General features: G+C 36.2%; 1 protein-coding gene across 3 annotated transcripts in view; it reads right to left on the reverse strand.

The window, feature by feature from the left end:
- INVS (inversin) overlaps nt 1-16,825 on the reverse strand; it is a 152,893-nt gene that overhangs the window by 82,357 nt on the left and 53,711 nt on the right. For all 3 annotated transcript variants that reach the window (XM_012721403.1, XM_012721401.1, XM_012721402.1), the window contains exons 5-11: nt 15,055-15,222; nt 13,887-14,067; nt 11,547-11,656; nt 10,164-10,335; nt 4,747-4,902; nt 4,177-4,406; nt 2,714-2,820 (exon numbers count right to left, since the gene is read on the reverse strand). In XM_012721403.1, coding sequence (XP_012576857.1) covers nt 2,714-2,820; nt 4,177-4,406; nt 4,747-4,902; nt 10,164-10,335; nt 11,547-11,656; nt 13,887-14,067; nt 15,055-15,222 — 1,124 coding nt within the window. The remainder of the gene's footprint in view (nt 1-2,713; nt 2,821-4,176; nt 4,407-4,746; nt 4,903-10,163; nt 10,336-11,546; nt 11,657-13,886; nt 14,068-15,054; nt 15,223-16,825) is intronic.

Raw genomic sequence — 16,825 nt, forward strand, 5'->3', positions numbered from 1 at the left:
GAGTGTCAGAGATAGGTAGGAGAGGAGATACAGGTCTTGAAGAATGTTTATATTCAAAACATAAAAATGGAAAGGGGCCAAAAAAAGGAGATGAAACTGGTATGATTAGAAAAGAATCAGGAAAGTACACTGACAGAAGCTTAGAGGAAAATGTCTCAGTAAGGTAGGCCAAAGAGAGTGGCCAGAAAGGGCAGCATGATTTCTCAATCTGGGCTTTGTCAGTGACCATCCAAATATACAATTCAATATAAATGGAAGAATGGAAGCCAGAATGCAAAGACATGAATAATGGGCATGAAAAAATGGAGGCAGTGAAGACAGTTTGAAAGAGGGAAGATTTTTTTTAAGCAATTATAGTTTTTATAGTTATTGTCACAAATAACAACTTGCAGTGATCAAAGGAAAAAATGATCATTCATTGGCTGGTCTTTACTGATTTTTAAGTTCTTTTATGATTACATAGGTTTCATTCATGAAATTTTAAATTTAAGATGATGTAGAATATTTATAGATATTTGTAGATTTTCAGTTTTGTATTTAGAAATATAGTTAATTTTGACATACTTTTAATTCAACATTGAAACAGAAAAGTTCCCAGGTATTGTAACAGAAAAGTTCACTTAAAAAGAAATGAAGGTGAATTCACAATAAGATTCTTTCCTTTTTTATAGCCTAGTGAAGAAAAATTAAGTGGGCTACATGAGTCCAATTGTGTAATAAGGCAGAATAAATCTTAGGGAATAAAATTTAAATGCATTTGGATCCAACATGGTTCAGTTTCAATACAGAGTAAATCGATAAGAAAAAAGAAAAAATATACATATATAAAGACCTAGGTCTTGATATCACTAATTTTGCTTTGATAATAACCATTTAAATCAAATAACAATGTCATATAAATGTTAACTAGAGCTCCCCAACTTCTAAAAAAAACATATTCTAAACAAAAATAGAAAGTGTTTTTGTTTTCTAAATGAATACTGGGTGACTCTTAGAGAATAAAATTCCTCTATCCTTGTGTGTATACAGAGATATATGTATATGTATGCACCTATATGTTCATAGACACATATTTGTTCAGATATAGTAAATGGTTGCATGTTGAATATTTTATTCAAATATTATTTATATTTACAGCCACATATATGAATGATTTATTTTTATGAGAGGATAAGTGGAGCACAGTCACACTCATTACTTCCATTTCATACTTTCTTGGTAGATTTACAATGTCAGGTTTTTTTTTTGCTTTGAAATATTTTTTAAAATTTTATAATAGTTTATTTTTACATAATTTTGTACATTTTTTCCCATATAATAGTTTATTTTTACATATTTTTGTGCATTTTCCAATCTCAATTGCAATCCTCATGGGTTTCCCATCATCAAATCACCCATGTGCCATCACCATAGTCTAGTGCATTTAAAAGAGGGAAGATTTTATAAGGAAAGACTAACTTCAGAAGAAGAATTTTAAAATAATAGATGGAGGATGGAATTTTAAAATAATAGATGGAGGATAGATGAAGAAAGTTTCTAAAAGTAGAGGGAAAGATCAAAGGGTTAATCCCAGAAAGGAGGAACATGTTTCTTCTAATACCACTGACCTAGAAAATTTTTCTACAAGTTTTCCTTTTTCCTGATGGATAGAAAAAAACTGGTGATGGTTAAGAAGATAAGAATGATGTAACAGCAGGAACCATTTTAGTAACAGCATCCATAGAAAATGAAAATTAAAGTATAGACCTGGAGTGAGGGGCAGGGGGAATTCAAGTATGGAAGTCTAGTCCCAAATTTAGTTGTTACCTACAAATGGCTAGCAACTTTCTGCAATCCAAACCACTAAGAATATCTCCTACTTAGACTTCACACAATGTCTGGCCTTTCTATTGGGATTAGATCTTTGCCTATCAACACCAGTCTGTAGATGTCATGTTATTCAACAAATCTGTATTTACACTGAAAATTCATGTTAGTTTACCCTTGTTTTTTCATACTACATGGCAATACCTCCCTCTAACTTCCAATCCTCTTCCTCAGGAGAAACTTTTTGAATATATAATACCTTCCATAGGTATAACTAAGATATATAACTAAGAGCAAAATAACCTCATCCTGGTTATTCAGGAGTCTCCTGACTACTGTTATCCACAAATCAGAAGTTGTTACCAGATTCCTCATTTGTGAGCTTCGTTTAGGTAGTAGTAAAAGTTTTGAGTAGGGCAAAGCCTCCCTCGTGGTGCAAGAGGTTAAGTCTCAGCACTAGGAAGCTATGGGCAGCCATTACAGCATGAGTTTGATTCCTGGCCAGAAAACTGACCCACAGATAATGCAGCAGATACCCCTTTCTCACCCATGGCTCCCTTCTGCAGTGTATTTCAGTAGACCTGCCTGTTCTGTTACCCACTCTGTCTCTGGGAATCCTCTTACCACACCCCCTCTCCAGCCCCATCCCAGCCTACATCCCTACTCTTGTATGCATAAATAAATCTTTTTAAAAATATAAGTTGTGAGTAGCTATAATATTCTATAATTTTAAATCAAGATTACATGGAAATGGAACTTTTGCTATTTTCTTCTGGTTCAGGATTTCTTAGTGATGTGTTTTTTTATGACTAGTTATTTCTGAGCCAATATCTTAATTTGAGCTTTTTAAATCTTCCAGAAAGGATGTGAGATGAATAATAGTATAATCCTTTTACCAATAACTCACCTCTCTTCATTGTTTTCCATCTGATTAGGGAAAGCAGCAAAGTCTAGTAGTAATTTAATGGCATCAAGGTATCCATTGTTACAGGACCAGTGCAAAGCTGTTCTACCCTACAAGCAAGAAAAAAAAAATCAAGTGCATCTGGGGTATATATTTTTGGGCACATATATTAAGGATAACTCAAAAAATATAAACAATGCTGCCTTCAAATCACTTACCTACAAAAAGAGAAAACATTAAGTATACAGTGGAGAAAATGGACAGTAAGTATGAGGTATTGTCTCCAGAGATTATACCCCCAAGAAGGATAATATTTTATATAATATTCCAACCCAAAATATAAAACAAATTATGAGGAATTATAAGGCAAACCCAAAGGCAAGTTCTTTAAAATAATCTCTATTCTTGAAAAAGGAACTCTCCTGCATTGCTGGTGGGAATGCAAACTAGTACAACCACTATGGAAAACTGTTTGGAGGTTCCTCAAACTGCTAAACATGGAGCTTCCCTATGACCCAGCAATCCCACTCCTAGGTATCTACCCAAAAGAAACAAAAGCACTGATTGAAAAAGATACTTGTACCCCCATGTTTATTGCTGCTTTATTTACAATTGGAAAAACATGGAAGCAGCCCAGATGCCCAAAAGTAGATGACTGGATTAGAAAGATGTGGTACATATATACAATGGAATATTACTCAGCAACCAAAAAAGAGAAACACATGTCTTTTGCAGCAACTTGGATGGAGCTGGAAAAGATCATGCTTAGTGAGATAAGCCAGAAAGAGAAAGAAAAATACCGGATGGTTTCACTCATAGCAGGAGTATAATGGACCAGGCGAGAAAATAAATAAAAATAATGAACAACCATGGACCAGAGACATTCTGTGGGGGTGGAGTGGGGAATGGGACCAAAAACCGGGGGGGGGAGGGAGGGAAATGCACGGGACTATGGTGGTGGCACAGGGGTGATTTGGTGATGGGAAACCCGTGGGGATTACAATTGAGATGAAAAAAAAATGTGCAAAATGATGTAAAAATAAACTTTTTAATAAAAAAAAATAATCTCTATTCTTTTATTATTATTAAGATTTATTTATTTATGCATATAGAACTGGGGTATAGGCCAGAGTTGCAGGGGTGGTGAGAGAACTCACCAGAGGCAGGGTTGGGGGCAGAACAGGTGGATCTATTAAACTACACTGTTAAAGACAGCAGCCAGAGAGACAGGAGAGGTCTGCTGCACCATGAGGATTAGCTCCTTGGCAGGGATGAAACTCAGGCCCTAGTGGTAACGACAGTGTTGAGAATAACTCCTAGGCCATCAGGGAGGCTCATAGTAAAAGCAGTTTTTAATAAACCTGTGGGATAGTTCCTTTATTTTGGCAAACTGTTTTTGTTTAATTATACAACAAAGAACAATAATCACTTTGGAGCAAACAATATAGAAAGAGCAGGATTCTTACCTCTTTGTCTTGGATGTTAGGGTCTGCATTGTTTTCCATGAGTACTGCCATACAATTGATGTAACCCCCGTAGGCAGCGCACTGCAAAGGGGTTCTTCCTGCATAATCCTGCACATTCGGATTGATCTTATTTTCTATCAGTATCTGGCAAACATCTGCATTTCCTCCCAGAGCTGCCCAGTGTAGAAGAGAATGCCCATCTTGGTCAACTAGATCTACTCTTGCTCCTCCTAGAAAAGAAAAATTATAATTGAAATGTCTTGTAAGAGAGAATTTATCAAAAAGAACAGACATGAACAAAATATTATGAAAGAATAAAAACAAAAAATAATGAGTGTCTCTTAAGCGCTTTATTACTAGCAAAATGCTTCTATATTAAATTAGTTGCTTCAGGTTTTTGCAATAAGCCTGTAACTTTGTCAGGAGTGGGCTTTGAGCTTCCCAACAGCAAGAAAACATCCTCACCCTTCTGTCCAGGTGTCTTTTGGCTATGTAAAGCTGTATTTTGAACAGTAAATGAGAATTCCAACCTTTTTAGAGTGACTTATAAAGAGATCCTTAATAACTAACCTTTAATAAGTGTCTGAATCACATCCTTGTGTCCCATCTCACAAGCTCGAAACAGTGGTGTGTGTTTCATGACATCAGTAGCATCTACTTGCGCATTATTTTCCAGTAATAACTTCACGGTACTGACATGGCCAGAAAGGGCAGCAGCATGTAAAGCTAAAAAGAAAATAAGTTAAAGCAAAGTCTCTTTCATAACAACTTTCCCTTTTTACTATTCTAACTATGTATCTTCTTTTTCATTCGCCCTTCATTTGGCTAAATACACTTGAATCTTTAAGATGCTCTATTTTGTTCACTTTTATAAACTTCTAGCTTCCTTTCTACTATTCATATGTATTATTCACACTTTCTCTTCTACCTTTGCATCTCATGTTTCCTTCCTTTCCATGCTGTTGGTCTGAAATGGGTCTCTTAGTCACTAGTTTGTTATCTTTTCCTCTTTCTAAGAGACCAAGAGAACAAAATATGACAAAGAGAAGTGATTCAAAGGACGGTGGCAATTCTGCACCAACCCACTCAATAAGCATCTGCTCCTAAGGTACCATGTGATGAGCGGCATCAATGCAATGTTTCTTTCTCTGGCTACCTGGGCTCTTCCTACAGGGGCGAGTGTATGCAGGTGGTAGCGAAAGTGCACACATTTCACTGAACTGGGGGCATATTTCATCATCATGACTCCAAAAGCAGGCCAGATATTTCCTCAGGGCTCAATTTAAGAAACAGCAATTCATTTCAACATTGGAGAAAAAGCTGAGATTTAGTGTGGTTTCCTCTCGGGTGCCTTCCTTTGAGGTTTTAAAGAGTAATTTTGACTATAAGTGCGTTTCATGTTATGTTGACCCTTATGGTCTATGTTACTCCACTCCAGGGCTTGACTTAGGCCACCAGTCTTTAAGCTTGAATTTGTCAAGATAATAGCCGAAATACCTGGATTAGTTTTTTCAGAGTATTATGGCTCTATCTTAAACTAGTGTTTCTTTCATAGTGACTTATGAAGCCACACTTGGAATACCTATGAGCATGCAGATTCCTAGGGATTTGTGGAGAATCTACAATGGGCTACACACAAATGTAATGCTGGGAATTCAGCAGAAACAAAATGGATAAAGGAATATCCTCAAAGGGAATGCCAAATTAATACATAAATAAACAAAATACCCCAACTAATAAATAAGAAAGTATTAGCAATAAAAGGTATTTTGATATTTAAAGGGACTAGGGGACTATTTTTGTTTGGTACTTGGGAAAAGCTCTTAGGAGCTGACATTTAAGATGAGATCTGAATCATTAGGTCTCTACATTGCTATAGAGATCTCAAGAATAATTTAGGCAAAAAAGAGCAGTTAGTATGAGGACAGTAATGAATTCATGTTTAAGGAAAGCCAGGAAACTATAATATAATAAGTAAATGAAGTACATCAAACAAGTAGAAAAGTCCAAACGTAAATGTCCCACAGGCCAGGGTGATGAAGGACACTGTGGGACTATACCTATGGGAGAGTGACATGTGGCTTATGTTTTAAGCAGATTGCTTTAGTTGTTCTGAGGAGAAATCACTGTGGTAGATTAGCATATAAGCAAGGATACTATTAATATTAGTGCAACAGACTGAGTAAAAAAGGATGGTGCCTTGAGCCAGGGTAACAGGAGTAGACAAGAAGAGAAGCAGAAAGATTTAGAATGTACTTTGGAGATGAACTCAACAGGACTTGCTGACAGGATCTGAAATAGGATCTCTGTCAGAGTGGAAACTGCATTTAAAACAACACCTTAATTCTGATGAGTTCTTAAGTTTGAGAAACCTGACTTAAATGACTGAGTTTCATTTGGCCCAGACAGGATCCACATGGGTGTGAGAAACTTCAGATCTGAAGTGCTCTCATGTGGAAGACAGCACAGAGTAGAACATTCAGTTTGACAAATTATGACTCCGTATAAGGATGAACATTCTAAGAGGCAAATTCTGACGGAAGTAGCAGGTTCCCAGAATTAGGGTGGGTGTTCTGGGTTCAACCAGAGGCTGAAGAGCACCACTGAGAATGCGATGATATATTTGTGAAAGTTCAGTAATTGTCACATCTTGAGAGCATAAGAAAGCTTTTTTTCCCCATTCCAAATGAAATTTTGGAAATTCAACAGATAAAACAGGGAAGAATGGAATGGCTATGGCTAAAGTAGGGGTGCAGGGTTCCTGCCCCCTCAGCAACTCTTCAGGCACCTCTATAGAAGCTTGCTGTTTTGAAGAACATGGTTTGGAAAGTCCTGGAATAGATTTCATTTTAAGGTATTTTCTAACTCTGAAATTCCACAATTCTGTGGCATTGATATGCACTAAATACTCTTTAGATTCATATCCATGTCAAGTTAAAAACAGGCAAAATTACATTTAAATAAAAGAATTAATAATCTCATTCAAGGAAGTAGTCCATTTCTGATGGTTTGCATTTATTTTATTTTTAAAGCCACCTAAACTTAATTATTGTTGCCCCTTCTTTGATAAAGTACCACAAGTCTACATAGGAGTATTACTGTTTAAAAAAAATTTCCTTTATGTATGGGACATTTCACTACTTCCAAAGGTAAAGATAATGAACTCAATATATTGCCACAACCTAACTTTAACAAATATCAATATACAGCGAATCTTGTTTCATCTGACTGCCATCCATTTCAGTCACTTTTGCTTGTTTTGAAGAAAATTCTAGAGCCATATAATTTCACTATTATATATTTTAGGAAATATGTCTGAAAAACAAAGATTCCCTTTTTTCCTTTCTGCCCAAAACCACTGTGTTGGTTGTCAGTCTGGGTTCAGTCAAGAGACAGAAATCATAGCAAATACTTTAGAAGAGATATTTCAGTATGTATGGAAAAGCAAAAAAGGGAATGCTAAGATATAGTGTCCTTTATCTTAGTACACAAAGTGTGCTAAGTAAGAGGTAGTAAATGCAGGAAGCAGTTGGAAAGTCTAGAACTGAGGGAACTAAAAGAAGAGAGTGGAATTTTTAAGACTTAAAAGCTTAGAAGAGGAACCCTCTCTGAGGTTGGTACTGTGAATGCTGGAATGACTAAAAAGTGAAATTAACTGCTACCACTAGAAAAAACTACCATTGCCGCGCTGAAGAAGATTTGCTAGGGTGATGCTAACAGGACAGCAAACAAAAACAAGAAAAGTAAACAAATAGGAAGAAGTAGTCTCTTGCTCCTCTTCCACCTCTCCAGTCTTCCTCTCCTGTCCCAAATGGGCTGATTATAATAGGGCACCTAATGGCAAAGAGGAAATGTGATTTGTAGAATTCCAGTCTTGGCACTGCAAAAAGATTATCATATCTAAATAATATTAATATTATCTAAATAATAAATATCTAAATAATAAAAATTCTGTAACATAAAACACCCAGATGGTGTTTATGTTTGCCTGATGGCTTTATAATTTTTTATAGTTTATTTGAAATCAAGATTCAAATAGTGCACATATATTGCTGCTGATAAAAAAATCTTTTAATAGGAAGGGGAAAAAGTCCCGGTAGGGGGATGATGGAGAGGAACTCACTTTCATAAAAGAGAAATGTCAGGAAGGAATCTCTGACATACAATAAAATCCCTTAGGAGAAAGAGCTCAGGGAAGCAATGAATCTCAAAAGAATTTGTGTCTGAACTCCAACCATGGTGCACATAAGAAAGACGCTGAATGTCAAATGAATCTTCAAGCATCTTGTGCATACGTTATTAAAATACATAACAAAATTAAGCTAAATGCAAAGCTAGTGATAAAGTAAAAGACTGCATACTAATTGAAGTCTGGCAAAAAATAAAATGTTCAGACTGTTTATAACTCAATGTTCTATGTGTCTGCACTATACCCCTTGAGAAGTTTAAGGTCTACTATAAAGTTTAGGGAAAGCAATGCTTTTGAAAGCCTTTATCAAAATTGATACTACTTAAAAACTCCTTAAAAAATCATTTGGGGGCCCTCCCTGGTGGCGCAGCGGGTTAAAGCACAGCACTGAGAATCTGGAGCCGCTTCCTCATGAGTTCGATACCCGCCTGTCCAGGAGGTGACCACATGGCGCGGCAGACCTCTCCTGACCCGCCCGCTGCTCCCCTCAGCAGTGTACTTCATCGATCTGCCTGTTCTGCTCCCCACTCTGTCTCTGGTGAAGCCTCTCGCCGCCCCTGAGCCTCTGGCCTGTACCCCAGTTCTGTATGCACAAATAAATAAATCTTTAAAAAAAAATAATTTGGGGCTCTGCGGGTTAAAGCACAGCACTGAGAAGCTTAAGCCACTTCCGCATGAGTTCAATCCCTGCCTGCCCTGGAGGAGATCCACATGGCATGGCAGACCTCTCCTGACCCGCCCGCTGCTCCCCTCAGCAGTGTACTTCCTCGATCCGCCTGTTCTGCTCCCCTCTCTGTCTCTGGTGAATCCTCTCACCCTCCGCATCTTTGGCCTGTACCCCAATTCTGTATGAATAAATAAATCTTTAAAAAAAAAATCATTTGGACCAGGTATGGGAGGAAGATTAGGTTACAAAAGTGCTGCTCTCTAGTCTACCCCCCTGGTATTGCTCCCCTATCCTCTGTGGCATCAATAGTTTTGGTGGCCAAGAAAGATTTTACCCAGGATAGTAGGTAGGTGCAAACAGCTCTAGCATGCTTCTACAAATAAGAACACATAATATATAGAAGCTCATAGCCGAGTTTTTACTCTATCCACTGTTAACTGTGCTGTTCTCTGCCTTTTCTTTCTTTTTCTGACTTGCAATTAGGATATAGTATACAGAAAGAGATCTCCAAGTTGATAATGAATGCTAAAAATGTGTACCTCTCTTATTAATCAGTATATAGTTAAAGAACTGTTAACTAGAGAAAGAGATTAAAGGAAGCACCCAGTAAGACATTTTGAGGTAACCTGACTTGAACCTTTGAAGTTTCTAGAAGCATGGGAGCTTATCACACAAATGAAAGATTCAGAATGAGGTAATGTTACTCAGATCTGAGAAAAGAGCTATTGAATGAGACCAGTGAGGACATACTTATATGTGCACATCCTTAAAATAGAATTCAATTTTTTTAAACTTAATTATAACTATGCATAGTTTTAAAGTGGCACCTTATGCTTTTCACACAAAGATAAATGATGAGTTTCCATACTTATGTCTAGGAGCAACCAGAATTTTAAACTAAATGCCACCATTCATTTGGTAAAAAGTCAGGCTAATTTTAGCCATAATTATTAAAAGCAATAATGTGTTTGTAATGATATTCTGGCAACTAAATTTAAAAACTGAAGATTAAAGTCAAATAATATTAGATTAGGGATAATGGTTTCTAGTTACTATTTTACAAGTTTTGCAGCACTATCCACACTTTAGAGCTTGAATGAAAAAAAGCTGAATATGTGTACCAATTCTTACCTGTACCTCCATATTTGTCTGCCATGTTAATATCAATGTCAGTTTTCAAACTCAGCATAGTCTTAAGGACATCATCACTGCCTTTTCCAGCAGCCCACATAAAGGATGTTCTTCCTTCCAGGTCTGAATCATCTTTTACTGAAGGGTGTTTTAAAAACACTTTCACTGTTTCCTGCCTCCCCCCAAAAAACAAAAACAAAGAACACCAAACCCTTCATTTAAACATTTGAGACAACAAGGCAGCATATTTTTACAGTAACATAGCTAGTGTTATATGTGGTAAGAGGTAAGGAACTTTTCTCCAACTTTTGAATCAAATGAAATGATCTTTTACTGAATAATGAAACTGTACTTTCCACTGGGAGTAACTGTTATTACTATTTCCTTACTATTAATTTAATTTCTAAAGTACTTCAGAAACATAACCTAACCCCCTAATTCAACGTCCTTATATTTGAGAATGATCATCCTCAATTAAGACTGAAAACTTTACAGGACCGTTAGAAGGTTGAACAGACAGTTAAAAGACTCAGAAGTATTAGTGTCATGCTCAATATTAAAATGTAGATTTTCTTGGACATGATAGAGCCAGAGACCTATGTATTCAGACATGCTTACAGATATTCAATATCTTTATAAATATCAACATTCACATTTTTATTTATTAATGCATGATACACATAATTATTTAATATTAAAAATACATTCCATTTCTTGAGTATCTACTCTATGCCAAGGACTATACTAGACACTTGTCATAAATTTTTTCTAATCCACACAACAGTCTCAAAAGAAGAGGCATAATTATCTTCATTTGAGTGAAACTAAGACCCAGGAAGATTACAAAACCTGTGCAAGGTTACATAGTTAGCAAACAACACAGTCAATATTCTAGTCAAGGTGTGCCTGGCTTCACAGTCTTGTCACCTTGCCTTCAGCACAATTACAGATTGCTGAGCACCAAGGTAGCTTAGTGCTAGAAAAGTAACAAAAAGATGAAGTAGATGTATGGTAAAACAAACTATTACCCTGAATATTAAAATAAAAGCTTTGTGTGTGTGTGCGTGTGTGTGTGTGTGTGCGCGTGCGCACATGAGTGATCATTAGTGATTAACAGTTTTACAGAAACTCAAGAATATCACTTGAATCATACAATATGAACAATGAATACAGGTAAAACTGGTGAAACCTGAATAAGGTCGGTAAATTCTATCAATGTCAATTTCCTGTTTATGGTGCTATATTATACTTTTGTAAGATCTCATGGTAAATTGAGTAAAGCATGGGATCTTATTGGTTTATTTCTTAGAACTGCATATGAACTTATGATTATATCAAATAAAAAATTAAACTAAAAAAAGGTAATTGCGGAGCTTCACTTACGGCAAAGTTACTCTGAGCTGCGTAGTGTAAGGGTGTTGCTCCTTGGCTGTCAGATGGGATGGTTCCAGACTTATTTCTTTCTAAAAGGAGATGGACAATCTGTGCATGGCCTGAACACAGACACAGCAAGGTAGTTATGACATACAAAAGATATTAAGTAAGTTATAGTCTATTTACAGAAAAGGATAGAGAAAAATCTTATTTTTACTAGCACATAACATTCAAAATGTTTTCTGAAACGCAGCCCCCCGGGACATCCTCTTCTCATTAAAATATTATGATAATGTAAAATAAAGGAAAAAATTTGTAACACCAAAATATAATGCTTCAATCAGGAAGGAAATAACATTAATTATAATTGTTATTTGAGAATAAAGTATACTAGGTATCAGGTCATTGCATTTCTTGGCTTTACTTTATAAAACTAACTGTAAAAAAGATGCAAAGGTTCATTAGAATCCAGTCTGTCAATCATCAGTGGACCTAGTTTCGATGTTCTATTGTATAACAATGCTCCCAATCAGTACTACCATGATTCTATTTTACTATTTGAGAGGATAAACTATGATACAATCTCTGACAGTCTTGTCATCTTCTATTCATCCCTTCAAACTTCTTCTTCTCCCTGACCCTAAGTCTTTTAATACACAGGTGTGACTTTAAATCGCAGAAAATAAGTGGGCAAAAATGAAGAGGTGGTAGTAGGAAGAATACTCCAGTGCATTCTGGAGGATGTTATCTACAGAAGTGAAGAACCACAGAGAAGGTAAAAAAAAAAATCTGTAAAGCTAATAACAGTATAGTTAGGAAACCCAAATTTCATTTTTTAATTCTACTACCTACCACACTGGGGAACTAGGCAGTGATGAAGATGCCATATTAGCACAGCAAGGATATACTGCATGAAAACCAGGCAGAATAAAGGAATCTCAGGAGGAATTGCTCTCATAGTACAAGTGAATGAAAGGAAAATCAAAGACAACTTATGCCACATAGACACTCTGAGCATGTCTCACCTTGTTGGACAGGTACAGAATAATTCAATAAAGGCTACATGAAAACATCACATAGGACAGGGAAAAAAGGAACACCATCAGAAAGATGACGCTCATACCTTGGAAAATGATCTAGAGAAAGATCCAGAAGAAAATTTCAGGAAACAGTTTGGTATCCTCAACTTAGTGCAAAGACATGGCCTCTATGAAATGAAAGAGAATCTCCTAAGAAGAAAACAGACTGAAATAGAGGTAATAGAAGGTGAACAGGAAATAAGCCAAGATAAAAAAGAAATATGGATGAGAGACAGAAGTCAAAACACAATCTAAAATGCCATCTGTAAGAGGCAGAAGGAAAGCAGAACTCATGGAACAAAAAGTCATTTTAGTGATATGGAGACAAATTTGCAAATTCTCATAATGCCAAGGAAAAGGAAAAAGGGATATACATTGAACTTAAATCTAAGCAATAATTATAAATCTAACTATAAAACTCAACACAGATATAAAAATCATTTTCAAAAGAAAATGTGCAATTTAAAAACTAAATACAAAATAAGAATTGGGAAAAACCTCAGCTTAAAGAAACCAATGCTAAAAGAATGGTAATTTAAAATGCGCTAAATTTCTAGTATTAAAGAGGTTTGAATTAATAGATAAAGTCTTCCTCTTGACTCTTGATAAGTATAAAAGTAAAACTAATAGAACTTAAAAAAAAACAAAACAACAGTAGACTATATGTACCAAAAAACCAAAAAACCCAAACAACAGTAGACCTTATATGTACACCAAATGCAGAAAACAAAGGAAATGGGGAAAAATAAAAAAGTAATAATATTCAAAAAAAAGAAAAGAAGGGTGAGTTATATATTTTATAATAATGACTATCAATGGGTAAAACTTCTTCACTATAAGAGACTCTCACCTTACTCCCCCAGGTCAGGGATAAAAAACTGCTATGTAGAAGGTTAAATAAAAGGTACATTAGGAAAATATGGAGGAAAAAAATCAAATATTATGGTATTGGCACAAAAATAAAGTTGCCCTCTGAAAAAGAAGATTAAATATAAAAAGAGGATAATTTTATATTTATATTTGTCAATGAATACACATTAGTTTTCTAATAAAAAGTTAAGCCATGGCTTGAAATTAAAACTAATTTATAATGGAGAATACATTAATATTATGAAAAATTAAGCAACAATAGAGGATGCTGGGTATAAATGCTTCATATCAATTAAAAATAAACAGGGGTGGGAGCTGACAGGGAAAGAGAAGGCATGGGAAGTTTTCCACACTTAAGCATTCCCTCTTATTGACCAACCTTTGATTCTCATCAACTCACCTAGTAAAGCTGCCCAATGAAGTGGGGTTCGAAATAAGTTATCATAAGATGTTATATTGCAGCTTTCATAGGAGGTCAAGACATCGACCACTGTCACATTCCCATCAGCCACGGCAAAATGAAGAGGGGTTCGACCCTCATAGTCTTGCCAATTCAATAAAGATTCCGTTGGAGCAGCATCCTGTTTTTAAGGAACCAGACACTTCAGACACTTGGAATTTTTAATAAATCACATTTGACATAAGTATTAACAATTTTCTAAGTCTCTATGTTCTCTCTCATCACAAGAAAATGGTAAGATTTATGGGGGATGGGGAGGGAAGTCCACGGGATTATGGTGATGGCACACAGGTGACTTGGTGATGGGAAACCTGCGGGAATTACAATTGAGATGGAAAAAACAATGTACAAAATGATGTAAAAATAAACAGTTATAAAATTAAAAAAATAAATTTAAAAAAAGATATAAAAAAAAGCACTGAAACAGACTTCTATAGGGAGGTGACAGTTGAGTAAACCTGGCAGACTGGGATGGAGCCTGCATTGTGGAGCAGAGCAGAGAGTGAGGCTTGTGTGGGTCACATGCGCAGAGTATAAAGAGATCACATGGCATCAAAGTGCTTAGGAGGCTTGCAACTTGAGTAATCAAACAGTAGCCACATTTTAAGAAAATTTAAATGACAGCACATAAGAGAATCCGATTTTTGGAACCCACCAAGATGGATATAAGGAAAAAAAAATTATAAGATTCAGAAAAAAATGTAGTCAAAATCTTTAAAAGCAGGTATTTTGGTATGTCTTTTTTATATTTTACACTGATTTTTTTTATCTTTATATCTTACACTTACTATTACTTATATTCTTTATATCCTTACACTTACCAAAAAACAAGCATAAAACAAAGTTAGAGAATGACTATAAATTCAGGAACATAGTTTGGGGGCCAGGAATAAGCATGGCTTGTGGAGAGAAAGCATTTGGAAACTGGTACTTGGGAAACTTCTGCATGGTATTATATAGTATTATAATGCATTTCTTGGGTGATGGGTTCACCCGTTATATTCTTTTGCTGTGTGTATGTGATATATGCTTATGCGTATATTGGATATTTCATAATAAAGGCTTTTTTGGAATGGTCATCAGGATGTAGCAGCGCCATCGTTCTCACCAGAATGCATCGCACTGTATGAACTGCACTGGGGTCTTTGTGGTTGGCTGCCCAGTGAAGTGGAATCTTGCCTTCGACGTCAGGAATCCCAATGTTGGAATCATGCTTGATAAGCAGCTTCACATGCTCAGGGTTGTTGTAGTAGGCACTCCAATGCAGAGCCGTTTGCTGCAAGATTGAGAGATTCTTTAAATTACAACAGTAATACACACAAGTTTTCCCCAAGTTTTTATCATGTGACAGGCACTCCTGTGAAAGTTTTACATATTTTGTCTCATGTAGTCTTGATGACAACTTTGGGAGATAATCATTTATTAATTTGCATGTGACTGACGAAGAAACTGGGTACTAGGGAGATATGTAATCTGCTGGAGACCAGGAAGGGAGGAAGTAGCCCAAGAGAGGTTTTAGCCTGACTGTCTGACTCCTAAATCTGAACTCTTAATCATGGCAGCTGTGTAAGTAGTCAGGTATTCAATTAATAAATGACAAGACTTGAAAAAGAAGAGTCCAATAATTGATGGGTAACTACCAACAAAGTAAGTGGTGATTAAGGATACCTTAAGTATTTGATAGAATGCTTTGAATTTTAACATCTATCAAAAAGTTCTGTGCATGGGAACTCATAGATCTGGAACCTGACTTTATATCAAAGGATAAATTTTTTTAAAGATTTTATTTATTAATACAGAACTGGGGTACAGGCCAGACATGTGGAGGGTGAGAGGATTCACCAGGAACAGAGTGGAGAGCAGAACAGGAAGATCAACGAAGTACACTGCTGAGGGGAGCAGCGGGCAGGTCAGGAGAGGTCTGCTGTGCCATGTGGCCTCCTCCGGGGCAGGCGGGGATCGAACTCATGCAAAAGTAGCTTTAGCTTCTTAGTGCTATGCTTTAACCTGCTGTGCCACCAAGGAGGGCCCTCAAAGGATAAATTTAATTATACTTTCACAAGATAAACTGTTAGGTCTAATTATTGTGAAAGATAATTTTGAAAATATAGTAACATTTGTTTTATGTTAGATAAAAGTTAAAAATGAATATCTGATATCAGTTGACTTGGCTTTAAAATCCTTTCTGCTCTTCTCAACATGCCTTGGTAAGCCTGGTTTCTTTACTGAGTGGCATTACGGTAACACAAAGACACTGTTCAGATGTGTGTTATCTCTTGTGGTAGCGCTGCTAGCAATCCAATTCAGAATCGGACCATTCAACAGCAGGAACCAAGCTCATCTGTCACAGTGACAGCTTTAAATATCAACATTTAAGTGCCATTTATTCAAAGTGTATCTATAGGTATTTATTATGAATAGTCACTCTTTAAATCACCACTTTTATTTAGTAATAATTTTAGTACAAAAATAATCACAGATAGTAATTACTTGCTTATGACATTTAAAAAAAAAAAGATTTGTTTATGTATACAGAACTGGGGTATAGGCCAGAGGTGCAGGGATGGTGAGAGGATTCATCAGAAACAGAGTGAGGAGCAGAACAGGCCGACTGATGAAGTACACTGCTGAGGGGAGCAGCAGGCAGGTCAGGAGAGGTCTGCCGCACCATGTGGATCACCTCAGGAGCTGGGGATTGAACTCATGTGGAAATAGTTTTAGCTTCTTAGTGCAGTACTTTAACCTGCTGCACCACCAGGGAGGGCCCTATAATGACATTTTTTTTTTATTACAAAGTTTATTTTTACATCATTTTGCACATTTTTTTTTTCCATCTCGATTGTAATCCCCGCGGGTTTCCCATCACCAAATCACCCCTG

The sequence above is a fragment of the Condylura cristata genome, unplaced genomic scaffold (assembly GCF_000260355.1).
Source record: "Condylura cristata isolate star-nosed mole 26May11 unplaced genomic scaffold, ConCri1.0 scaffold00006, whole genome shotgun sequence".
NCBI classification, from domain to species: domain Eukaryota; kingdom Metazoa; phylum Chordata; class Mammalia; order Eulipotyphla; family Talpidae; genus Condylura; species Condylura cristata.